The 25,934-nt window shown below is 37.5% G+C and overlaps 4 protein-coding genes and 1 pseudogene across 5 annotated transcripts; 4 read left to right on the forward strand and 1 right to left on the reverse strand.

The window, feature by feature from the left end:
• Positions 1–152: 152 nt before the first annotated feature.
• On the forward strand, positions 153–2,759 carry LOC140795715 (uncharacterized; annotated as a pseudogene).
• Positions 2,760–3,390: 631 nt separating this feature from the next.
• On the forward strand, positions 3,391–7,709 carry LOC140794899 (ALA-interacting subunit 3-like). Its single transcript, XM_073147169.1, has 8 exons — positions 3,391–3,872; positions 4,275–4,333; positions 4,454–4,528; positions 4,622–4,738; positions 4,955–5,025; positions 5,313–5,613; positions 6,077–6,366; positions 7,449–7,709. The coding sequence occupies exons 1-8, from the start codon at positions 3,791–3,793 to the stop codon at positions 7,501–7,503; spliced, it is 1,050 nt and encodes a 349-aa protein (XP_073003270.1). The 5' UTR covers positions 3,391–3,790; the 3' UTR covers positions 7,504–7,709.
• A 701-nt stretch (positions 7,710–8,410) lies between these two features.
• On the reverse strand, positions 8,411–12,930 carry LOC140794759 (coatomer subunit epsilon-1-like). The gene is made up of 7 exons (XM_073146926.1): positions 12,494–12,930; positions 12,322–12,405; positions 11,468–11,619; positions 10,406–10,541; positions 10,167–10,322; positions 9,945–10,024; positions 8,411–8,808 (listed from the first exon to the last, which is right to left on the reverse strand). Exons 1-7 carry the CDS (start codon positions 12,653–12,655, stop codon positions 8,715–8,717), a joined length of 864 nt encoding a protein of 287 aa, XP_073003027.1. The 5' UTR covers positions 12,656–12,930; the 3' UTR covers positions 8,411–8,714.
• Positions 12,931–14,999: 2,069 nt separating this feature from the next.
• On the forward strand, positions 15,000–21,341 carry LOC140795303 (probable cinnamyl alcohol dehydrogenase 5). 2 transcript variants are annotated; one of them, XM_073147802.1, is made up of 5 exons: positions 15,000–15,208; positions 18,601–18,714; positions 19,711–20,224; positions 20,644–20,797; positions 20,887–21,341. In XM_073147802.1, exons 1-5 carry the CDS (start codon positions 15,090–15,092, stop codon positions 21,087–21,089), a joined length of 1,104 nt encoding a protein of 367 aa, XP_073003903.1. In that variant the 5' UTR covers positions 15,000–15,089; the 3' UTR covers positions 21,090–21,341. The 2 variants fall into 2 exon arrangements, with proteins under 2 accessions (XP_073003903.1, XP_073003902.1); XM_073147801.1 differs by lacking the exon at positions 15,000–15,208 and adding an exon at positions 16,719–16,879.
• Positions 21,342–21,921: 580 nt separating this feature from the next.
• LOC140795755 (pentatricopeptide repeat-containing protein At1g79490, mitochondrial) lies at positions 21,922–25,040 on the forward strand. The gene has a single exon (XM_073148513.1). The coding sequence runs from the start codon at positions 21,978–21,980 to the stop codon at positions 24,315–24,317; it is 2,340 nt and encodes a 779-aa protein (XP_073004614.1). The 5' UTR covers positions 21,922–21,977; the 3' UTR covers positions 24,318–25,040.
• Positions 25,041–25,934: the final 894 nt, after the last annotated feature.

Raw genomic sequence — 25,934 nt, forward strand, 5'->3', positions numbered from 1 at the left:
TTTTTTCAGAAAACAATCCCAATAACCAAACATATCCTTCGCTTATTTAGTTATTTCACATATCGAAGGATTATAGGGTGCGGAATGAACAAATCCCGAAAAGAAAATTAAAATGCACCCCTTCCTTCCCGAAACCCCCGCCCCACCCCCACCCACTCCGTCTCTTCTTCTCTCGCGGAGAAGATGAGGAAACTCTTGCTGCCACTCTCCTCCTCCTCCACCTCCTCCTCCCGATTTCGTCTTCTCTCAACCTCTGTCTCTCCCATATCCGACTCTGACTATCACCTCACGGAACTCCGCCGCCTCCTCCCCCTCCTCCTCTCCTCCGACCACCACTCCACCGCCTTCTCCCTCCTCTCCACCGTCCTCCTCCTCCGCCCACCCCTCGCCTCCCTCCCCATCTCTACTATCGTCTCCCACCTCTCCTCCCACTCCGACCTCGCCCCGTCCCTCACCCTCCTCACCACCCTCCGCCACCACCCTCTCCGCCCTTCCCCCTCCCCTTCGCCTCCCCTCTCGTGTCCTCCTTCTTCTCCAATCGCCGCCCTAAGGACGCCGCCAAAGTCTTCTTTTGGCTTTGCCGCGTGGATTCCCCTTGCCGACCCGACGCCGAGACGTACCGGGTGGCTGTCGAGGGGTTCTGCTGGCACGGGAGGATGGTTGATGCCCTCAAGGCGGTGAAGGAGATGGTGAGCGATGGGATCGCGGTCGGCGAGGTATTGAGGAAGGAGTTGTGTAAGGGCTTGATGCAGGAGGCAAGGATTGAGGAGGCCTGGGAGGTGGAGGAAGCGTTGAAAGGGGTGGAGGAGGAAGGAGGTAAGGATGGTAAGGTGCTTGAGGTGCTTGAGAGATTGATTAGAGTGTGGGAAGAGTGATGGAAGGTAAGTTCTCTATGTTTATTTTCTTTCTTTTTTTTATCATAATTTGTGTTGAGATTTGATATTATATGAGATTTTAACTTTTGGGTGTTCATCAAGTTAGCATTTTTATTAGGTATCTGGAGGTTATTTTGTAGTTTATGCAAATTGACAGAGCCATGAGCTATTAGATTTTGGTGAAGAATGAAAGCTGAGGCCATAAGAGAGTAATGATTCTGATGACTTGTAATGGCATTGTACAATTTACTAGAGCTTGAGCACTAGCATTGACTCAGTTTTGGGCTTACATTCATGGTTTCATTTGTTTGAGCACAACATTAACTTCAATGTAATTTGCAAATAAATTTACCCAATACGAGGTCATAACATAGTGATACTTGTGAGTAAACAGTCATTACATTTGACGTGTTGTACAATTGAGCTGTCTAGAAATACTGTAATACACAAATGCTTTGTCAAGTTTCGACACGGATATGGGTCAGTCAAAAAGATGTAAAACTCGGAAGGAAGGATGATGCTGGTGTGGTTGCCTCCCTGTGGATCATAGAACGGTCCTAATAATAGTTCTAATGTTCTGGATCAGCATAGTATCTGAGTAGAAATGGCTGCTCTACCCCTTATGGTTCAAATGGAGCAGACAATCAAGTCAAGTTCTATTATTTTCTGTCGGGTTGGGTGTAGCTATTATATGCTATCTCTGTTGTTCTGTTCTATTACTGATGCCAACTCATCAGCTACTGGAATTTCTAGAATTGATATCTTTAAGACTTTGCCGCCTGAATAGTGACAAATTGCAGTCTCGTTTTGTCATCTGCCCTTCTGTTTCTCTGGCTCTCCCACAGATGCAATTTAGGAAATGATAATACAAATGATGTATGGGACGAAAAGGAACTCCATAGTGTCTACGCATTTACTTTACTTTCTTACTGAATATTTTCCCATTGTGACAAGTGATAATCATTGCCAAAAATTTGTATGTCTCATTGTCAGATTGAATAGGATCTCCAGGTTTTATCGTTCTTCTGTTATGCTCATTAAGACTGTGTGAAACATTCTGTTATTCTCTTGATGCATGAACAGCGGAGTTGTTAGAGAAGTAGTGGAGGGTTTGTCTCATATTCTGAGTCAGTGGCACACTTAATGACCAGCTCACCGCAATCACACTACTTAGATTCCCTCAAGGTATAAGCTATCTGTGTGAAGGTTGGAAACCTCATTTTTTCTGTACGTGGTGCTGTTCATGCATATGATGAGATACATAAGACATGCCAAGACTGAGTTAACATGCTAAAGAAATTTAACTCCTAGAGAAAACTTTTCTCATTTTGCCTTCAGAGAGTAAGCAGGTGTCCAAGTAACTTTGGTGATACAGTTATTTTTTCTTGAAAAAGTCACTTGTTTGAACTACATGAATGGGTAAGAAGCTTGTCCTGTTCTTATTTATTAGATCAAGATTTAGGTATATATATATAATCTCCATATTATTACTCATAAACCACTTTTTACGTTCTATTTAAGAAATCAGATACATTTATATTATCATGCAGGTTATTGTGACGCAGTGGTCGAGCTCAGGCCATCATTGTAACTATTGAGGTCAATTACAACCGCTTGTACCCAGCAACCATAGTACCTTCAAGAAGATGACTGGCAGACCAAATATAACTCTAGGATGTTCTTGGAAGCAAAAATGATTGAAGTCAGCCTCATTCAAAACCAACACTTAGAAGTTACCGAATCTTCTTCCAGGATGGTTGAACTGGTTTATATGCTTCCAGATATCCTTTCCCTGTCTTTCTCTTCTAATCTTTGATGCCAAGTCTTGTGGGCTTATAGAAATGCACTCAAATCTTATACAGTAACAAGTAATTCGAGAGGTCAGTGTCATGACTCATGAATCAGCTCCTGTTTGCCTTAGGCTTGTCGAACAGAAAAACTTCTACCCTTCTGGATACTTTGAACAATTCTTTGTACTTCTCTATCTCGTGGAGGGGATTACGGATCCAATTTGGATCAGCCATTTGATCAATTCAATGGAGTATTATTTCAGTGTTGCGATAGTGGAATAAATGTCTCATAATTGTATTTTGTATCTATAAACATATTGGAACAGGCAGAGGATTAACACATATATACCGATTGATAATTCTCCACCGTACGCATGTTCCCACGTACTAATGAACTAGCTATCTTCCTTAAAAGTCTCTCGGAAATATTATATGGTTTTAAATTATGCCCTGATTTAATTACTTTTTTTGCAAAAGAAATTGCAAAAGGGCGTTAGGTAAATAAAACGCAGTGGTAATTTGGCAAAATTAATTAGCTTATTGGCCTTAATTAATAGGAGGCAAAAAATAAAAGAATATTTATCTCTGGGATTTAATTGTATATATTAAATACTATTGTTTTAAATAATACCAAATATATACATATATATATATATTTATATATCTCGACATCCTAATCTATTTAATTTATGCCACAAATACGTATGCCTCTTAAAATCCAAACTCTTTCTCGTTGGCTTCGTGCACGGTGTATTGCACGACGGAAGCGCGTATTTTTTTATTCTCTCTCTCTCTCTCTCTCCTCTCTCCTCTCTCCTCTCTCCTCTCTCTCATCGATTTGGTCAATTCTCTTGACTCTACTCCGCCGGCCAAAGTAGAAGAGCTCGTCTTGTCTCCCATCTCTCTTTCTTTTCTCCTTCTAATCCCGTGGTCAAAGAGAGGAGGAGAGGTTGGTTGGTCTTCGATATTACTAAGAGGAAGGAAGGAGAGGAAACGAAGAAGAGTTTAGATCGAGGCAAGATCCATACTGTTCCTTTTATTTTTAAGAAGAAGAAGAAGAAAATTTGAGGAAGATCCAACTCGATTTAGATCCGCTCTCGATCTAAATTGGATCATTGTGAAGAGATGATGAACCAAGCGGGTGGGTCGACCTCGGGATCGGGGGACGCGGCGCCCGCTCCCAGGAGGAATTCGAAGAGACCTAAGTGTAATCTCTCCTCAAAATATCTTCTTTTTTATGTTTTTTTTTTTCGGTTGATCTCTTGTGGAGTATTTGCTCTGAAAGGTTCTGGGGTCTTCTTAGAACTAACTATCTATGTGTGCTTTGCTAGCTCTTTGCTTCCTTTAGGTCTGTTTGGACAGCCTATTTTGGGCTTTTCTAAAATTGGTGGGTGGTTTGGATCTTAGATTGGTTCTCTTGCATATTTGGGCTTTTTTTTTTGCTTCTCCGACCACTATGTTAATTTAATTTATCGAAGTTATTTTCCCTGGATTGGGGGAAAGTTTATATTCTACCATCTGTTTGTTTGTAAGAAATTCAGAATGCTAAATTTGTTTGCGATTTTCACTTAAAAAAATTTAAAGGTGTGTTTTGTTGTCTGGTGTGCAGATTCGAGGTTTACACAGCAAGAGCTCCCAGCTTGCAAGCCAATTCTCACTCCCCAATGGGTAAACATCTGTACTGTAATGTGGTTTCTGAATATGTTATGGGGTACTTATTGTACCTCGGAAATCTGTTGTGATTGCCTAATCTGACAGTTAACATACTAAACATACTATATTGTTTAGGTCATCTCGGTATTTACTCTTATCGGCGTCATATTCATCCCCATAGGTGTTGCTTCGCTATTAGCTTCCAATAAAGTACGCCAAATTTCAATTTCTGACTTCTGAATCAATTTTAATTCTGATATTTCTCTTTTTCTGGACTTCTGAATTTGCATCTTTATTTTGTAGGTGGTTGAAATTGTTGATCGTTATGAGACTGAGTGTGTACCCAAGAACATGACCAATGATAAGGTTGCTTATATCCGAAATGCAGCAATTGATAAAACCTGCACAAGAACTCTTAAGGTAATGAGATTCTTGTTTCATGTATTTCACTAATATATAATCTAGAAAGAGAAACTTGGAAGAGGTAGTCATGATTATAAGTAACGTGAGATTGGATTATATCATTTTAAAGGTTTTCATGCAGTGAGAGAGTAGATGCTTTTAAGAATCAAATGAAAGAAGAACTTGGTTAAACCATTGAGAAGTGTTAACATGAAACGCCGGTTTTTTTTGCAGGTTCCAAAGGATATGGATCAACCTATTTATGTCTACTATCAACTTGATAACTTCTACCAGAACCATAGGAGGTATGCATCTACCCCTTAAGCTAGAAATATTGTATCCTTTCATGTTGGTTAAATGGCCATTAGATTATGGTCAATTATCTTTGTCCTTTTCTCCCTCACAATGAAGTACATGTACTAAACAACGCTTATCAATTTCGTACAATCTAGTGGTCTGAATCTTTAGCGATGAGTTTTGTAATGTTGGCAGTTTTAACCTATCTTTATAGCACCATCTCTGCTTTACACAAAATAAGAACTCGTATTTTGAAATTTTTAGCAAGTCAATGAGTGATGCATTTCAAATTCAGGTATGTGAAGAGCCGAAATGATGCACAGTTGAAGGACGCGGGAAAGGCAAACGAGACGGACAATTGTGATCCTGAAAAGACTACTGCTGATGGTTCTCTGATTGTCCCTTGTGGTCTGATAGCATGGAGCTTGTTTAATGATACATACAGCTTTACTCTTGGCAACAAAAACTTGAGTGTGAACAAGAAAAACATTTCCTGGAAGAGTGATAGGAACCACAAGTTTGGAAAGGACGTCTATCCTAAGAACTTCCAGAATGGAACTCTAATAGGTGGTGCTAAACTTGACCCAAATAAATCTGTAAGTGCCATGGAGCTTTTGTTTAAAGACTATTGATTACTCTTTCACCTATTGATTAGTGTCATTTCTGGAGGATAAATTGCTTAGCTTGAGGTTTCAGCACTTACAGAAATATAGGGTCCAATTTCTATGTAGCTATACTTTTTCTGCTTCCTCTTGTCTGATAACCAAAACTAGCTAATGATAATTTGTAGCCAAATTTTGATGGTTCATAATATAGATATATAAACATAATTGTTGTTATTTCTTCAGTGTTACTAAGAATTCTAGGGTCCAACTTGTTCCTGCTTTGGGGCACATTTTAGACCTCTAGTTCTGGCATATAGAGTCTGCTTGTGAACACCAATTCGTCAAAATCAATTTGAGTCCTTCTACACTTCCATTTGAATTGGATAGAAGTATTTTATACTAAGAAAATTAACCTATGAGGATACTAATATTGTATGGATTTCCAAATGAGCAGCTGAGCGAGCAGGAGGACCTCATTGTTTGGATGCGTACTGCAGCCCTGCCAACATTCAGAAAGTTGTATGGGAGGATTGAGGTGGATCTCAAAGAAAATGATACCATAACAGTGACACTAGAAAACAATTACAACACGTACAGTTTCAATGGCAAGAAGAAGTTGGTTCTTTCCACAGCAAGCTGGCTTGGAGGAAAAAATGACTTTCTGGGCATTGCATACCTCACTGTTGGTGGATCATGCTTCTTTCTTGCAACGGCATTTACTGTGATATACTTGGTAAAACCAAGGTGAGTGATCATGAACAGCCACAGGCACTGATTTAACATTTAGAAGCTACTTCAGTATGAAATTGATAACAAAATGAAATTTGCTGACTATTGATTAGATCTCAGATTTTTATGTGATCCTTTTAGTAATATTTCTGATGCAGAATTGGTTTGTTTAATTTTTGTAAAATTGTTCTCAGTGATCTAACTATAATGGCTCCATGCAAAGTATAGATTAATATGCTGAATTCTGGTGTCTTTTTTCTCTTCCCCTGATAGTTGTCTAAATACCAGATAACATTGAAAGTATATCTATATGCAATAACTCCTAGTCCCTTTTGATGGATCCATATTTTGTCGAGAAATCAGATAATATAGTTTTTCATTTTTTTTCATGATTTTAATTGCCTCTTGCACAAGCGATGTTATGCTAAATCTCTATTCCTCAAATTTGATATTACTTAAATGATTAAATCATTGAGAAATCTTTACAGATAGTAGATATGTTAGAACCACTTGTACCCATGTGTATAAATGCATAATTCTTGGTAGAGCTTTAATTATATGAGAATGGAGAAAGAAGCTCTTTTTTCAATCAGACTTATAACAGTAAAAAAAATCTGATGTTGGTTATGAACAATATGCAATAATCTTCTAAATTTCCAGCGGTTAAGATGACTATTCTCTTTCTTCAAAAAAGAAAAAAAAAACTTGACTATTGTTGATCATGGGTTTGGCGCTCAATTTCCTAATAAGCAGGAAGCTTGAAGATGTTCAAAACTGTTGATATGCTATTCTTAGCAGTATGTTGCACAAAGATAGCCTTGCAGTTTTAACCCTCATGATCTGAATCTGATTGTCATGTATCTAATGAATCTAATAAAATGGTATGTATTACAATATTGCTGTTAAGCATTGTTCTGAACCGTAAAAGAAAGTGAACTTTCTATAGAGTGTTTATAAACTTATAATGTGTCTGACGAGGAGTTAGTTCTTGTACATATACACAATAGTTTTAAGATCTACTGGAGTATAGTTTGAAGATGCCAATTCTTGTTTCAATTTGCTGCTGCTTGATGATTCGCTTGCTTTCCTTTTTGCAGGAAGCTTGGAGATCCTTCATACTTGTCTTGGAACAGGAACCCTTCAGGCCGCTAATGGTTTCACAATTTGATGACACGCCTTGTATCTCCTGACATGTATCTTAAATTCATACTGCAATGGTCAACCAGATATATATCATCTAGTGTGTCTGTATGTATGCTCCAGTGAGGTCTTGGATTTTGCGTTCAAACCAGCCCTGACTATAATGGATGTGTGATTTTTAGCTAATAAAAATTTATACAAAAAATTTGTTCTTTGCCTTCCCGAATGTCCTGAGCTAAGCAGATTGTTTCTTGTTATAGAAGTATTATGAATTGCTTTTTAATTACTTCCTAGCTAACTTAAGATTGATTTGGTTTTCTGATCCTGGTTGTTTGGGGATTGAGATGCGGTACAGACAGACCTTGTGCGAGTCGGTCTACCTTGTTGGAGATGAGCCGAGATCCCATACATTCAACTGTTGTGATTATGTCTGTTCAAATTCTCTGACCTCTATTTCTTTTTGGACATGATAATGCATTGATTCAAGGGTTTTGGGGGGGGAGGGAGGATATTTTCATCGATTTTTATATGTATTTTCTGAACTTTTTCTTTACCACGTACACTTTACTGGGGAAAAGCCAGAAATATAATTTGACCACTGATATCATCCTCCATGTTCTCATTCCATCTCAGTATTAATGTATTCAGTACATGTCTACAGGGTAACAGGGGTTAAAAAAGAATTTTCTTTAGGTTCTTATGTAATACAAAGTTTCTGCTAGTCTTGACCTACATGCAACTGATTGGTTTTTTGGCAACCATATCTGGAAGAATACATGAAGTTTTTACAAATAGATCAGTCGGTCCCCAGCCCGGGCTTGCGGGCACCAACACATAGGTGAAGAAATTATTGATCTGTCTATCAAAATAAATTTCATTCAGTTTGTCACGAAGGTACTTTCCTATGTAAAACCAAACATGGGGAAGACAGATAATTCCATTGAAGCAGGAGAGAAGAAAATTGTTATTTGTAACTTGATATCGAGAAACAGGACAATTACCTATGATGGTTCACTTAAATCTTTAAGATCCATGACTTCCGCATAATCATACAACAAGGGATAAAAGAAAATTTCAAGGCTAACCAGGCTATGTTCACTCTTTAAGGTGGAAAGCAACTTTGACTAAGAAAGTGCACAGCCAATATATCTGTGCCAAAGACCACTCAGGATGTAAACAGCAGAAGGTTCTCGCATCACATGAGAGAACCAAATAGCAAGGGCTTATGCAATAGCTTGAACAGCTTTCTCAAAGCTATCTTCGGCAGCAGAGCTCCGCTTAACAAGCTCATGATCAGGATTTGACAACTTCAACTGGCTGCAGAAGCAAAATATGAAATAAGTAGCAATATAGCATGTTACTACCACATAACATCAGTAACTGCTTAACAGAACAGAATTTCTATGAAGAATAAGATACACGAAGGAACAAGATATGTGGGTCTGTAATGCTTCTACCTAAAGCCCATGGAGCAAGCAGTGTAAATGTTTGAATGCACTCCATTATGTAACATGCTATATTGCTATATACTTCCACATATCTGAAAGAGTCTGGTGATTAAATCTGGGCACTATACTCATCCAAAACTTTTTTAAGATCCTCGTTTCATCTCAAAAATAGTTATAAGTGCTTAAGAAAAGGGATACTGTTTAAGTCAGCATTAGCTTCATTTTCAAGTGTATCAAATATGTAAACCAAAGCAATACTTGAAATACTGTTATTCTAAACACATTAAACATGTCATGAAGCACAACACATTCAGATTTGCAAATAGAATGCTTTAGATGGTTTCTTCCAGTTCTTTTGTTTGACTTCCAGTATCTTCATATAAGAATTTTCCACGTACTGGAATAAGTTTCAATGATCTATTTTAATATTTTGTGGCTCGATGATGTATGTCCCATGTGTAATATTCATCCAGGACTTGCAAAAATCTTTTGTATGCAGATTTTCTGAAGAAATCAAACAACTTTTGGATTGAGATGTTTAAGATTTTCCAGCATATCTTGGGGATACCCGAATGAATCTCCAAGATAAAGAACAGACTAATTATAAAGCTGCTTTTTGTGGGGCCATGCATGCGGCCGCTATGCAATCAGGAAGGAGGAATATCTAGGAGGAGACAAATTAGCTAAGCTAGTGACTATGCCAACAAAACCAGTTTTCTTTGGAGGAATGTCTCAGAAGCTATGCAGATAGGAGATGTTCCAACAGATCAGCATCTAAAAAGTCTGTGATGAATATATTACTAGTTTGTAACAATATAGTGACTCCAAAGTGGTATGAATCATAGGTGCATATTAAGCATCGGAATTCAGAAGTCCTAGAGCCCAAGGAGAGAATCTTGATTTTCTATTTTCTCTGCTATTGCTAATGAACATGATCTTGTAAAAATTGCAATACTGAGGTGAACTTGCATATCTTTGAATATAACTCAGAACATTATTCACTACCTAAAGTATCGTGATGATGATTTGCCAAGGTGGAGACTGCAGACAATTAGGTTAGCCAGAGCTTCTGCATCTTTTGCATCCTGCAAAATTACGAGACAGCTTTCTCAGTTCTTTGATTAAATATTTATTTTCTGACAATTCAAAAAATAAAAAAAGGAATGGCTTTTATGTACAGAACCAAATCAGGAATCTTGTAATAATAAGAAAAGATATGTTCAGTACCTTGTTTAGTGCTTCAAGCAACAGAGATTCAGCTTCATCAAAGCGCCCCATGTGCATACAACAGACTGCCTTACCATTCAGAATCACGCCAGTCAACTGATACTTTTCAGACAAGTCTTGGAAAATGAGGTATGCTTCCTGTATCTTAGATCCACCCTAACATCCCAAAAGAGAGAAAATTAATGACCAATAGGCTTTAAATTTCTCAATCTATATAGAAAATTCTGGAAGAGTCCAACCACAGCTAGGTTTAGCCATGCATTTGCAAGTTGTGTCAGCGTATGGTCTTCATCAACTTGTTGCATGATCTTGAGTTGTTTCTCTGCATAGTCTGACCGATGCATCTTAATGTATATCTGAACATTCAATGCATGCCTGCAAACAAGCAGCAGAACCAAATAAGACAAAATACTTGCAGATGAGGCCAATTGGGCTGAACAAGTCTTCGGCATGCCTTGAGAAGAGCAACAATTAGGTATATCAATTACAAACACAGCTTGTTAGCAGCCTAAAGAAGCTATGTCACAGTTCACACTCAACAGTATGATGTGATAGCTTTCATCTTGGCCAAGGTCTAAATTCATATCATTATCACATAACCACAGGCACAGTATACGCAAAATTTCAACTGACTGTGATCTTTACTACTATTGACCACTAAAGTTAAACTGCGTTAGAGCTAGAATAAGTTTTCCTTATATAGATAGGCCATTATATTGATATCAGTTTCTATTGTTCAGCCAAGACAGTAAAATCTCTCATCAAAATATGAACCCATATTTTTTGTCAAGGTTTAGATATATTGAGGTCCTAGGTCAGATTCCATCCAACCTTCAAAGAGATGGAAAGAAGAAACTTTTTATGGCTCAAAGTGAGGTTCTTCATGATAATTACTGCCAAGGGAATTGCAGTTGCTTGTGCAGCTAGCCACAACAAGGTGGAGTAATGGCAGATTCTATAAACCTGAACACTACTATCTCAAAATGAGGATGAACTGTACCAGGTTCACCACAGATCTGCTACTAGAGTGTAAAAATCAAATCAAGAAGATTTACGGTAGTGATCAATATTATGACAACCTTTATTGGAGTCTACTTTTGTATGGAGACAGATATGGTCCATAAATACAAAAGATTAATATTTCGATTCATTTTCCAAAACAAAACTGTTTTCTTTTTTTTCTTCTTATTCTTGTTCTTCTGATTCTTCTTATTCTTCTTTTACTGATTGCATTAAAATTCCTTCACACATTTAAGAAGAAAAGTGTTCCAGTGAAGGCATAACTAGAAAATTAAACTCACAGTTCCATAGTTCCTCCAGAGTTTGTATGCTTGAGAGCCTCACTGTAGTCTTGCTCATGCATATATATAATCCCTGCAATTAGTCGCAGAACGGGATTGTTTCCTATTGCCGAATCACTCAACCACTCCTTGAGACTGGAGATCGCAGCTTCCTTCAAAATTAAAAGAAACCGGAAAAATTTTATGAGCTTGGAAAACTTATGCAAACCAGTGTGATAGAAACACAAGACAAACTAATGAGATAATGGGGACCATGAAGAAAATAACTGCTTAATGATTGACTGATTGTTCTATAAACTGCTTCAGAACTTCCTTAGAATCTTCACAATATCTGGTTTGACATTTATAAGATCCACATATGAGCTGATTACTTTTACTGCCCGCTACCATGCTGCCCTAGGCAAATCAAGGAACACATGTGCATAGCACGCAGCGCGCCAGCACCTAATAATTTCCTCTAATAAACAAAATGACTACACAAGTCAAATATAACTATTAGACAATCATCAGAATTGTTCTATAGAACCAAAAAATTAGGCAAAATTACGGCATTTCAGCACTCCACAATACAGATCTAGCAGACCCATTGACACAACTGGAACATATCAGTTGCTCAAGAAATTGTTTGGTAAAATGTTATCCAGTAATAATTAAAGCAATTTAACACGAAAACTCAAATTTCCTTAAATGGATCTATCAGAACTATGAAATCTTCGGCTCCTCCGCTCTATGATTCAGTAAATAAACTAAATTTTGAAATCACATAATCCCAGATCCAAAAAAATCAAACCAAACAACGAGATCCCAGAGCAGATCTCCACACCCAAATCAAGATCTAGCTTCAAAGAACCAACCTTTTTGCCTGCGACATAGAGTGCGAGCAACTTCACGGCCTGGAGAGCGGTGGGCGCGGATTCGCGGACCTCTTCGATCACAAGCTGCACGAATCACGTGAGATCGGGTCAAATATCGCAGCTTTATGGTGGGAAAGAGAGATCTAAGAAGGAGGAGGGTGAGGAGGAAGACCTTGTGAGATCCAAGGGCGATGTACGCGCGGTAAAGGAGGGCATCGCGCTCGAGCTCTTCTTCCGGGCTAAGGTTCGAGATGTTGCTGTTAGCGATCGTTGCCTGGTACGCGCCGAGGTAGAAGCTATTGCGGACGCCGAAGAGGAGATCAGGAGAAGCCATTGATGATGCCGAGCGAGAGAGAGAGAGAGAGAGAGAGAGAGTTCTATCGGAACTTTTGATCCAAGTCTCGGTTCTATTCAATTGTAGAGACACAGAGATTTCTATCGGGTTCTTACGGTCCAGTCTCGGTTCTACTTATACGGGGTCTTATTCCTGCATAATAATTTTTTTTCTTATTCTCCCTATCCTTGGACAAACCGATACACTTGGAATAAGTTTGAAGAGAATAAAATGAGGAAGTTTGGGAGAGCAGTTTATCCTTAAGATATTTAGCTTAACTCCCTTATTTCTCCAACATACTTATCCAATCTCCAGAATGGATATACGAACAGTGGGGTTTATCCTTATGTATCGATTACATGTATTTGATAATATAATCGCATATATTCTAATTAATAAGCTCCTTGTACTCTGTTGGGTGTAATTATAATTATCCAATGTGTAAAATTAAAGCACTGACATATATTTGAAGATTAATCTAAACGGATCTCCGTATATTGATCCATATTAATTCTCAATCTATAGTAACATAACACTGATAAATGAATCATCTCAAAATTACTTGTACAAAAATTAAGAAGATAAACAAATTCAAACAAGCATGAATGATCATTGCATCGGCCAACAGCCAATTTTTAGCCACTTGTTTGAGTCATAAGGTTATTAGGCTAAGTTTATTTATAGAATAAGAAACATTTTATTCTATATGAACCTTTTTATACTATATAATAAGTAAATAAATTCTACTTTTATCTCCTCTACACTTCTATTTTAGATTTGATAATTATTACTTTACCCTTAAAAATATATCATTTAACCAACTATCAATTTCAATCCTCTTTCTCTTCTTTTTTCATCTATCTATTATAAAATATATTTTACTTATTTATTAAATTATTATTTTAATTTTATGTCACATCAAACATAATTATTATATATTATATTAGTTTATAGAGAAATATCATAGTAACTTATATTGATATGACATATGTTATACAAGTATAACAAATAAGGATAACATTCCACAAGTAAATGCTTCCTTAGTGGTTATTAAAGGAGAGAGCTTTGGCTAGCTATAATAATGCTATATAAGCAAAATGCAAATTGGCTCAATTGACTAAATGAAGTTGAAGAAGCTCCCATATATGAAATATCTATTTGCAATTATGTAGTATTGTACACGGAGGAAGAAGATGAACAAGGTGATGCATTAGAGAGTGATCTACTATGTAATCTAGGAGTTAAGTAAATACCCTAAAGAGCGAATAAAGTATAATTTTATTCTCTAAGAAGGGTTTTTATTTCGGTTCAGACGGTTGTTGAATGCATACCAACCCGTCTCGCAGGAATCTAACACCACTTATTATCCCCAAAATTATCAGAATAATATTAATAGACACAATCAAACTCGTCAGATGCATGAGATTGAATTTATCTGTACTGTATCAGCTCGAAAAACCTCAGCCCAATTAGGGACCCAATATGTGGACCCATTACATATAATCTAAACGACCAATCAAATTGGTTCAAGAATCATATCAAAGTTGCAATCAATCAGAGTTCAACGTTTATAGCATTTTGTGGTTAGTACAAGTAGCATTTTACATGTGATGTCTTCACATTGGATTGAATCATGAGATTAGTGGTTAACAAGGAAAGAGAGAGAGAGTTACAAATGTCAATCAGATGAATTGCTAGATTATTAAATTGGATAAATTAGTCCTTGAGTGGACACAGGGTCAATCATGAGAGAGGTTGATGCCTTTTTTTCCGTTCTCTTTCTTTTTCTTAGTCGATAAAGGGGTGATGTATATATATTTTTTAATTCATCTTTGCAATTCATCTTGTTATTTACAAAACGATGAAATTAAAATAAAATGGGTGAATATATATATATATATTTTTTTTTAAGAAACGAAGTTACTGCATTATTTAATTATTTTTGAAGAATATAAGGATAAGTTTTAAGATATGCTATCCAAGTCATATAGATTATGAACGGGTGAACGAAAATAAACTTAGGGGATTAAATTATTATTATTATTATTATAAGAAAATATCAGATAAGAACTTTTTGTCTTTAGAGAAAAAAAAAGGAAAGAAGTTTATCTAGTGTTGTTTGTCGTGGTAAACGCTACGCCACGAGAGTGATGAGACTCGTTCACGAGGCACGTCGTCTTTTATGCAAATATTCGCGGAAACAATTCTTCCGTTTTTAAAACTTTTATTACCAACATAATTACATACACGATTTAAAGCAATATTGTCACCGATGACGTCACACAGATCGCGCACTTTCATTTGCTTGCTCTCTTTAAATAGAGCTCATCTCGTCCTCTCCGATTCACTCGAAAGTGGAAAGCTCTCGAATCTTTTCTCTCTCTCTCTCTCTCTCTCTCTAGAATTTCTCTCTCCAAGTAGCGAAGGAGGCTAAATGGCGCCGGTGGCGTGCGATAACAAGGCATCGCCGGAGGAGGAGCATCCGGTGAAGGCGTTTGGGTTGGCAGCAAGAGATGTCTCCGGCAATGTCTCTCCTTTCGCCTTCTCTCGAAGGTCTCCTTCATGCTTCGATCTCTTCTCTCTCTCTCTCTCTCTATCTCTATCTCCTCTTAGTTTTTCTTTTATAATGTATAATCTGTTGATCTTTCGGATTAGTACGCCATTTTTTTTTTTTTGTTTCATGTTATCCTTTTGCTTCGTTATTGATTTGGGATAATAAGAGTATTGTTCGATCGTTATTTTCTTTTCGGGTTAAATTTGAGGTGTTTGGTTTAAATTTTTAATTTATTTTGTTCTTCCGTCCGTCTCTCTCCTTTCGCCTCAGAGATCTCGATGGTAACCTTCATATATACTTCGATCTCTTCTCTCTCTATATATGTTCGCACATGCATGTACAAAATCTTCTTTATTATTCTCTTATCATTTCTTATGAGTTCTTTTTATTGTTACTTTTCGTTAATTTTCTGATCAGTTCTCCATCTCTTTATTATTTCTTTTGCTTCGTCTTTATTTTTAAATTTATTTTGCTCCTCGAGCTCCCAAGTTGGGTCCCGTTCCACCCGCAACCGCACTCAGCGAGGTCTCCAGGAATCTTTATTCTCTATCTTAGGCTAAAGATCATATTATTCTAAAAAAAAAGGAGAGCTTTTTGTGGCTCCTTTTTTTTTAAATAACTTTTTTCTCTACCTTTTGTGTTACAAAGAGAAAGAATTACAATTTAATTTAGTTCTGTGGCCTTACTAATCTAGTTAGTGTAGTATTATAATATCATAAGTACGATGGAGAATTCCAAACTCTCCTGTCCTTGACTATTTTTAATTGTTCAATGGGTTCCTTGCCATGATAGAGTTCTAGGTCATACTACAACTTCTCTCAAATTTACTGTGTCCATCGTAAAAATGTTATACTAATCAATGTTTTTAAAAATATTGAATTAGTTCAGCATTTTTATCCTAGACAATTTTTTTAAGAATTAAAATAAAAAAAATTATATACATAAAATGATGATTAATTCAATATTTTAAGACCAGATAAAATAATAAATTAATTAGTGTTTACAATAAAATGCTGATCTAATCAACGTTTTACTAGTATTACAGTAAATTAAACCCTATTTAGTATTAAATTTGAGAAGAAATATATTTTGATAAAAATAAATTTGAATATGACTAGTTTGTAAAAACAAACTCACCTTATTACATACTTTTTATCCATCTAAAAAAATAATTTAAATGACAAGGTGACTACTAGACCAATTATTCCATAACCATTTCATTAAAGGAAGTAATTATTTTGTTTCATTCTAGTCTTTTATTTGAAGTTGGGATTCTGAAGGTGTTTTTTTTTTTGAATTGATAGAGATTTTGAAGATTAACTATAAGTTAAATATAGAGGTTGATGATTTTTAATATATAAATTTAATATAAGAGAATCTTTGGTAAACAACGGACTATAAATGCCATAAATGCCTAGCGTTGGTCGTAGATACGGAAAACAATCAGTAAATGGTTATAAATGACTATCTTATCCGCTCTCTATAAATAATGGCTTTGTTGGCTTTTGCGTTGCCTCATAATTTTTCTCTGTAAGTAGCGAGGAGGGCTGAATGGCACCAGGAGTGAACGGTAAAAAGGTGTCGCCGGAGGAGGAGCACCCCGTTAAGGTCTTCGGGTTGGTCTCCCGCGACTCCTCCGGCCATCTCTCTCCTTTCTCCTTCTCTCGAAGGTATAGTTAACTATAGTTATAGATGCAGTTAGGCATGTAGGTGTGTTCTTTAGTTTTCTTATTTACGGTATTTTTCTATTATTCTGTTTTTTTTTAATATCTCTGTCTTCTATGGTAATCTCTCTATTCTGTATTTTTCATTTTGGCCCTTTATTTTATTTTTTCATTTTCACCCTTTACTTTTTACTAATTTTTTAGTCCTTCATGCCGGTAACTTTTATCTCCGTCGTCTTCCTTCCAGTAATTACCCTAATTTCACGGATAGTACATCAGCCACTGTTGATCCCTTTACTTCTTTCTAATTTCCGTTTTCCTAATAAAGTTTTGGGAAATCTCCTTTTCTCTTTGTCGTCTTATTAGGTTGTTAGGCTGTTTTTTAGCGTTAAATGTTCATGGCTGTTGCATGGCCCCCGCAATGTTTTGCTGCAATTCTAATATCTTTTTATCTGATTTGGTACCCAAAATTCCTCTTTATTTTTTTTAAGTATTATATTAGCTGAGCAAACAAAGTGTTCGTTTGAGTTCCGTCTTTTTAGTTATCTCCTTTCACGGATAGTACATCAGCCACTGCTGCGATGCGGTGGAGAATTTATTTTAGAGATTTTTATATAATGGTCACTAAAAACTTTTGAAATATTATGATTATTACTAAAATTATTATGCTTTTTTTTTATAAAAAAATATTATTCTGTTATTTAAATCTATCTAACAAATCAGGATTAGAATATAATTTATATTAAAAAAATATTTTGCCCTTGTACAACAAATTTTTTTATTTCATCGTGAGACAATATTATTAATAAATATTTTATATTCTTAACTTTAAAAAGAGAAGGTATTCTAGTCGCAGCTATGTAAAAAATCTTTTGTTTTAATTAGTTTTTGTTAGTATGTGAAACAAATTTATGCTTCAGAAAAAGAAAAATCTCAACTAACAGCATTTATTGTAAAATGCATTGTCGCAAGTTATCTGCAAATTCTTAATTGCTCCTTCAGTGGTTTAGCTTTTTGTAGTTATTGTTCAACTACCAGCCGGTAGTTGTAGAGCCATAGTAATTTCTCTCGACAAGAAATAGCAGCAGATGATACGTGTCTGCTTTTAATTATTAGTTTTTTCTTTGCTCATGCTTAGATCTGAAATGAAATGATAAAATTATAAAAATTTAATAGGTGATAATCTTATGAGGAAAAGTTAAGTGGGTTTGTATTTCAAAGCAAGAAGTTATGTCTTAAAGAGTGAGAGAATGTTAGAATCATATTGAAATAGATTATCCGATATTGTAATGATCATTGGAGAGTGATGGACGGCTGTGAATAATAGAGATTAATTGTAGAGTATGATTGCTAGAATTTAGTAGCTTCCTATATTTTTAAGATTATGATTTAGTTTTAGAAAACTAAAGCGATATGATTTAACAACTATGAACAGACGATAAATATAAAATAAATAATAATAATTTAATTCAATACTTATTCGACCAAACTTAACTAACTCAAGAGCCTATATTCGTATTTGTAGAATTGTTGTCCTCTTTACTATATATTTGTCAAGTAGTAGTTTCCTATTTAGGATACGTAAAGACTCAAGAGTTAATGATACTAGTTTTAAATGTTGGTATCTGTTATATCTTCTAACAGTTATTCGTAGTTTATGAGTTGAATCTTCATTTATACTATATAATTATGTCCATGGATGATTATTCTACTGTATTTTACCACAGGAATACCGGTGATAATGATGTTGCCATTAAGATTCTCTACTGCGGGATCTGTCACTCGGACCTTCACAGCCTAAAGAATGAGTGGAGGAATACTGTGTATCCAATTGTGCCAGGGTACGTGCTCCACTACTTTTCCTACCGAGGTGCTTTAGTACTATTGATGCTATTCTCTCCGGACCGCATATATAAGCGGTGGCGGTGAATCAACCGCCCATATATATATATATGCGGACCGCATACTCATGCCCCCGCATATTGACTGCCAACATTCACATACAGAGTATGCACCCTTATATGCATAAGGAAATATTATGTCATAATAGTGAGATATCATATTTAAAAATTTATTTAGTAATTGTATGATTAGAAAGACGCATCTTTAGTGGATGAATTATTATGAAAATAATTCTCCACTTACTTTTCATCTTTTACTGGCCTGTTTATTAATTTATTATGCTAATATATTCAATAAATTATCTATAATTATTTTTATTGCTGAACCGCTGAACCCGGACTCTTTTACAACATTGATCCTGTGTATCTGCTTTTGCTCTTCTTATGTTAGTGCGATCCGGGGCGTTGACCCTGCAAGGCATCTAATAATCTGTTTACATTCTTGACGAACAGTTTTCAGTTGGTGGCTCGTCAGATTCTGATACGGAATTTCTGAATGATGATGTCAGATACTTTTAGCTTCACTAATAATTGACTGAGATGGGTTTTATATACTATTTTTCGCACTGCAGCTATTTTGGAATATTAAATATACTCTGATGTGAGAGGTGTACGTTGATCAATCAGTCAATAGTAAAGTCCCTATTAGAATGCTGATTCGTGTTTGTCTCGATATAAAAAAATTTATTTGAAAGAAGTAAAAAGTTATCGATCTCTGTTAAACTTTAAAGATGCCGATAAAATTCAAATAAAAAGGTATTGGTACAATATAAGTCACTCTAATCATTTGACCACTACTACTTTGGCTTATCTCAATATAGAATGTGGTTGGCATTTTTGTGGTAAAAAGTTTTATTTTCAAGCTTTTAAAATGTTACTTAGCTTTGCTCTGTCATTATACTACTGTTGACAGCATGTGAATTCATCATGGTTCAGGCATGAGATCGCCGGTGTGGTAGCTGAAGTGGGAAGCAAGGTACAAAAGTTCAAAGTCGGCGACAAGGTTGGCGTAGGTTGCATGGTTAATTCTTGCCAATCATGTGATAACTGTGGCCAAGGTTTTGAGAACTACTGTCCTCAAATTATACTTACATACAACTCCATCGACAAGGATGGTAGCATGACCTATGGAGGCTACTCCAATATGGTCGTCGTCGATCAGAATTACGTTATCAGGTTCCCTGAAAACCTTCCCCTAGACAAGGGTGCACCCCTCCTGTGTGCCGGAATCACTGTGTACAGCCCAATGAAGTACCATGGGCTCAATGAGCCAGGAAAGCATCTTGGAGTGATTGGCCTTGGAGGGCTTGGCCATGTGGCCGTGAAGTTTGGCAAGGCCTTCGGGATGAAGGTGACCGTGATAAGCTCATCGCCGGCAAAGGAGAAGGAGGCGATCGAACGACTGGGAGCCGATGCTTTCTTAGTTAGTACTAAACCTGAACAAATGCAGGTAAGCATGCAAGTAAATTAGGAATAGACTCATGAACTATTATCTATTTTTATATCCGCCCCTAAAATGCGTATTCCTTTAGTTATCCTTTATATTGTTTTCTCATTAGAAAATATCATGTGAGTATAATATGATCAATTTTAGAATATTTATGAACCAATTTACCCTTATTTAAAAAAAAAAGAAAAAAAGAAACATTAGGAGTAAAATAATCACTTAACATTTTTTTCTTAGTACCAATAAGAGTGTGAGAGATTTTACATAGTTGGGAGTAAAATAAGTATAAAAAAAATGAGGTGCATATATGCGGAGATGGACAGTAGTTGATAGGCTCTTACTATTATTTATCCCTATAAATTACTATATATATATATATATATTCTCCATTTACTTGGTTTAACATCTACCTTAATTGTTAGGCTGCTATAAACTCCATGGATGGCATTATCAACACTGTGTCTGCCTCCCATGCCATCCTACCATATTTCCCGCTACTGAAATGCACTGGCAAGATAATTATTCTCGGTTTGCCCGAGAAACCATTCGAAGTTCCAGCCTTTTCTCTGGTCATGGGTTAGTACTGCAATGCCTCAAAACACGGTTCAATTTTACTCCCATCTCACCGGTTCTAATAGAGCGATTAACGTTGATTATATGAGCAGGTGGGAAGAGTTTGGGTGGCAGTTGCATTGGAGGAATCAAGGATACTCAGGAGATGTTGGACTTCGCCGGTAAGCACAACATAACGGCCGATATCGAGCTCATCGGTGCAGACTATGTGAACAAGGCCTTGGAGCGGCTCCTGAAGGCCGACGTTAGATACCGATTAGTCATCGACATCGCCAACACCCTGACTGCTGCTTAGAATTATGCTCCCTTTCACTTCATCTTGGTTTACAGTACTCTTACCGAGTTGGAGATAGATACTATTCAGTGACAGTGACAGTGTCAGTGTTACTTCTGAGATTTTAAGGCTGGATGCGTACCGTTGGTTTGCAATATAACTAGTCGCAGTATTCGATACTACTACTTTTGTTTGTATGGTTTAGGACAGTGATCCTTTTCAGATGTATCTGGTGTGCAATAAAATCCAGGCATTAGATCCGATATTCTACTATTTTGTCTACATGGTCTCTTTTCTATATTCAGCTACAAACTTACATGCGAAAGGTACCTGAGGATTCCTCTGTGATTTGTGCTTATAGATGGCAACTATGATGATTCATATTACGCAAATTTTTTGGTTTAATGACAAGGTTTCCAATTATGATTTAGTCCAAGCTTTTATTCATTAGCATTGGTAAATCAAGTTTGATTCAAGCCTATTCAAGCTTGATAAAGCTCAAGCTAATTAGGGCAAGCTTCATTTGATTAGCGTCATCAAATTAATTGGTCTTAGAATTAAGCAGCTCATCAACCTTCTCTTTATTATTATTAGAATATCTCAAATATCCTCCTGGCTCCTTGTATACATGCACGTATGACGTATATTTGACATTATAAATTATAAAATAATTATAAGTAACAGGCAAAGTGTTTTATTTTTTATTAACTGATTTTGCGGGGATGAAATTGTTAATAACAAAAAGAATAACAATATTATTATTATTATTATTATTATTATTATTATTGATGCTATAGTTATAAATATAATTATTAGTATAATATTGAGAGAAACTAATTGTAATTGAGGTCTTGGGCTCCGTCTTTAGATGCCTCACTGTCTGTCTCCTTCCTTGTGCCCAAAGACAACATGCTCTTCTGCTTAAGACACCTCCGCATCTCCCAAAACCCTCTCCTCCTCTTCCCCAAAACCCTAACCCTAATCCCTAAACCCTTCTCCTCCTCTTCCCCACCATGGACGGATCACGTCGACTACCTCGACGAATCCGGCACCATCATCTCCTCTGGCCCCGGCGCCCGCCCGGCGATCCCTAACCTCGACTCCCACGTCCTCTCCGGCGACCTCCTCCGCCCTCTCCCCCGCCCCGCCGCCGTCGCTCGCCTCGCTTCCCTCGCCGTCCGCCACCGCTGGGGTCCCGACCTTGACTCCCGCCTCGACGCCCTCCCTTCTCCTCCCGACCCCTCCCTTCTCCTCTCCGCCATCTCCTCCCTCCCCATCTCCGATCCCGACCCTTCCCTCTCCCTCTTCCGCTGGGCTCGCCGCCAAGATTGGTTCTCCGCCACCGACCCGGAGCCCTTCTCCCTCCTCCTCTCCCGCCTCCCCGCCGCAACCCACTCGGATTCCATCCTCTCCCTCTTCGACGACATCGTTAGCATCTCCTCCGCTGATCCCGCCCTCCTCGCGAACTTCGCACAACCCCTCAACATCGCGGTCCGCTCCCTCGCCAACGCCACCCTCCTCGAGCTCGCCTTCTGCTGCTTCAAGAAGCTCCAAAATTTGAACTTTTCCCATTTCGACGCGCGGACCTTCAATTCCCTCATCACCCTGTTCTTGAACAAGGGGCTGCCTTATAAGGCGTTCGAGATTTACGATTCGATGGAGGCGGGCAATTGTGAGCTCGATGAATCAACGTATGAGTTGATGGTGCCCACACTGGCCAAGACTGGGCGGATTGATGCGGGGGTGAGATTGTTTAATGAGATGAAGAGGAAGGGATACAAGCCCGGGTTTGGGGTGTTTTCGACGATGGTGGATTCTATGGGGAAGGCTGGGAGGTTAGATGCGGCGATGGGGTTGTATAGAGAGATGCAGGCTGCCGGGTTTAAGCCTTCGAATGCAATGAATGGGGCGGTGATCGAGGCTCTGGTGAAAGCTGGGAAGCTGGATTCTGGCGTAAAGCTTTGGGATGAGATGAAGAATGTTGGGTTTCGCCCAAGTTTTAGTCTTTATACAATGATGGTCGAGGCTCATGCGAGGTCAGGGCGGCTCGAGATGGCGGCCTCACTTTTCGGGGAGATGGAGAAGGCTGGATTTTTTCCCACACCGGCGACATATGCTTGCCTCATTGAGATGCATTCAGCTGCAGGCAAGGTGGATGAGGCAATGCGGCTGTATTACTCAATGACGAATGCTGGTGCCCGCCCAGGATTGAGTACTTTCACATCGCTTCTGATGGTTCTGGCCAACAAGAAACTCTTGGATCTGGCTGCAAAGATCCTGCTTGAGATGAAAGCTGTTGGCTTCCCGGTGGAAGTGAGCGCGAGTGATATGCTGATGATTTATATCAAAGACGGGTCAACCGAATTGGCCTTGAGGTGGCTGCGCTTCATGAGTTCAGCTGGAATTAGGACGAATAACTTCATCGTAAGGCAGTTGTTTGAATCCTGCATGAAGACTGGGCTTTATGAGTCAGCTCGGCCATTGCTCGAGACATATGTGGGATCAGCGGCGAAGGTGGATTTGATACTATACACTTCGATTCTTGCCCATTTGGTGAGGTGCCAGGATGAGAAGAACGAAAGGATTATAATGGACATTCTTAGTGCAACTAAGCATAAGGCTCACGAGTTCATGTGTGGCCTGTTCACTGGGCCAGAGCAGCGGAAGAAGCCTGTGCTCTCGTTTGTGAGGGAATTCTTCCAGGGGATTGATTATGACATAGAGGAGAGTGCCGCCAGGTACTTCGTCAATGTACTTCTCAATTATCTTGCCCTGATGGGCCAGATGAACCGGGCAAGGTGTGTCTGGAAGGTGGCTTATGAGAACAAGTTGTTTCCCAAGGCAATTGTGTTTGATCAGCACATCGCATGGTCTTTGGACGTCCGAAACTTATCCGTCGGGGCAGCTTTGGTGTCTGTGGTGCACACGCTGCATAGATTTAGGAAGAGGATGCTTTACTACGGTGCTGTGCCCCGACGCATCAAGTTAGTGACAGGCCCTACACTTAAAATGGTTGTTGCACAGGTACTGGAGTCGGTGGAATCGCCATTTGAAGTAAGCAAGGTTGTCCTGAGGGCACCAGGAGATTCAGTCCTAGAGTGGTTTAAGAAACCGATAGTCCAACAGTTCTTGCTGAATGAAATACCATCTAAATCAGATGTTTTAATGCACAAGCTCAATGTGCTATTTCCAAGCTCTGCACCAGAGGTTCGATCACTTTCCCCCAAGTCATTTTCTATGTCAAGGTGATATAGTGTGTCAATTTCCTTGGATTCTCATTGATTTGTGGAGGTTGATAAAAGGAAAGTACATGCACACTACTTAATGCTCAAGGAGAAATACATCGGAGAGTTTTATCTGCAGTTCTTTCACAACGGCAGTCAATGAATAAGAATGCCTTTTCTTTGAAACATACTTGTTATTGTCAAGAACCAAGATGCCTATCTTCTGAAATTTGATTAACATAAGATAGGATAAAGATATTGTGAGGAAGTATAGAATCCCCAGTCCAAAAACCAGGATAAGAAATGATGGCTTCTTAGATGAGTCCACTCCATCGCTGGTCGACGCCATTGAAGGGGCCAAACTTGAGTCTGGTGTCTGTAAGTGTGGTCACCAGGATATATATATATATATATATATATATATACACATAGAGAGTGTTGGTGGATTTGTGATTTCAGAAGGGTGGATGTATTTGTGAGTGCCACTATGAGTCATTCACTGCTTGGTCCCAGTACTTGATTCTATAGGAACTATGAACTGGTATAGCAAAGCGCTGTCATCTGATGTGATGAAACTATCTTTGTTACAGTTCATATTATCTTATTATAGATTTTTCTTTCAGAGTATACTCATCATATGCTCAGTAGATGAATGCTCCATTGCTTACCGGATAGATACATCCGCATTTGTACTTTGTTTTGCATTTTCGATTTAGCTAACTAAAAGAAAAGTTATCGGTTCTGGTTCTGCAGTCCAATTTGCATGACTTTTATGGTGAGTAAAATGAAACATTTCGTTCTATTTTATGTGTTTCCAGATTATTACTCGTTTCTCTTCTACGTCGCTGTGGACGTTCAGTTATCTTTATTGTTTCGTAACTATTGTTTCCCCTCACCATGCATAGCTAATGTTAGTTTATGTTACGGGAAAATCCCGTATACTATCATTTATTTGTGGAATAACAAAAAAAAAATTATTTTGATATAAAATTCCACTTATTTTTAAAATATTGTTATATCAATTATTATTTTACTTTAAAAAAAGTATCATTTTAATATATTTTTATTTGCTCTCTCTTTCTTCTTTCTCATCTCTCTCCTCATCCATTCTACTTCTTAGTTATTTGGCAAAATATTATTTTAATTTTCATATCACATCAAGTATAATTATTACAAATTACTGTTTTATTATAGAGAAACACAAGAATTGCAGCTTATACTAGAATAACTATCTTATATTAGTATTAAAAATTAGCATAGTATTATTAGTGTGGAAATTATTCTACAGGGAACGGGTATCCAATGCTTTGTTGTATGAGGTCCTATTCCACCAAGTAAAATCGTTTGGTGCAAAATCTATCCCTCTACAAATTCATAATTTCTTTTCTCCACATATTAAATGAATGGTGACCTTCAAATATACTCTCTGGACAAATATCAAATGGAATTAATGCAATAATCAAAGATATCGTCATCAAATTCTATAGTAGCTTAAGTTTGTCAAATACACATGCAAGTTCAAATTAAATTTCTGTGCCATTACACAGATGTACTTAACATTAGCGAGCTTCACACATACACTTTGGACAACCATATAATATGATTATTACATTGTCAGCCAATGCAATCTGAATCAAATCTA

Source organism: Typha latifolia, chromosome 9, assembly GCF_019914945.1.
Source record: "Typha latifolia isolate L0001 chromosome 9, TyphaL0001v2, whole genome shotgun sequence".
Lineage (NCBI taxonomy): Eukaryota > Viridiplantae > Streptophyta > Magnoliopsida > Poales > Typhaceae > Typha > Typha latifolia.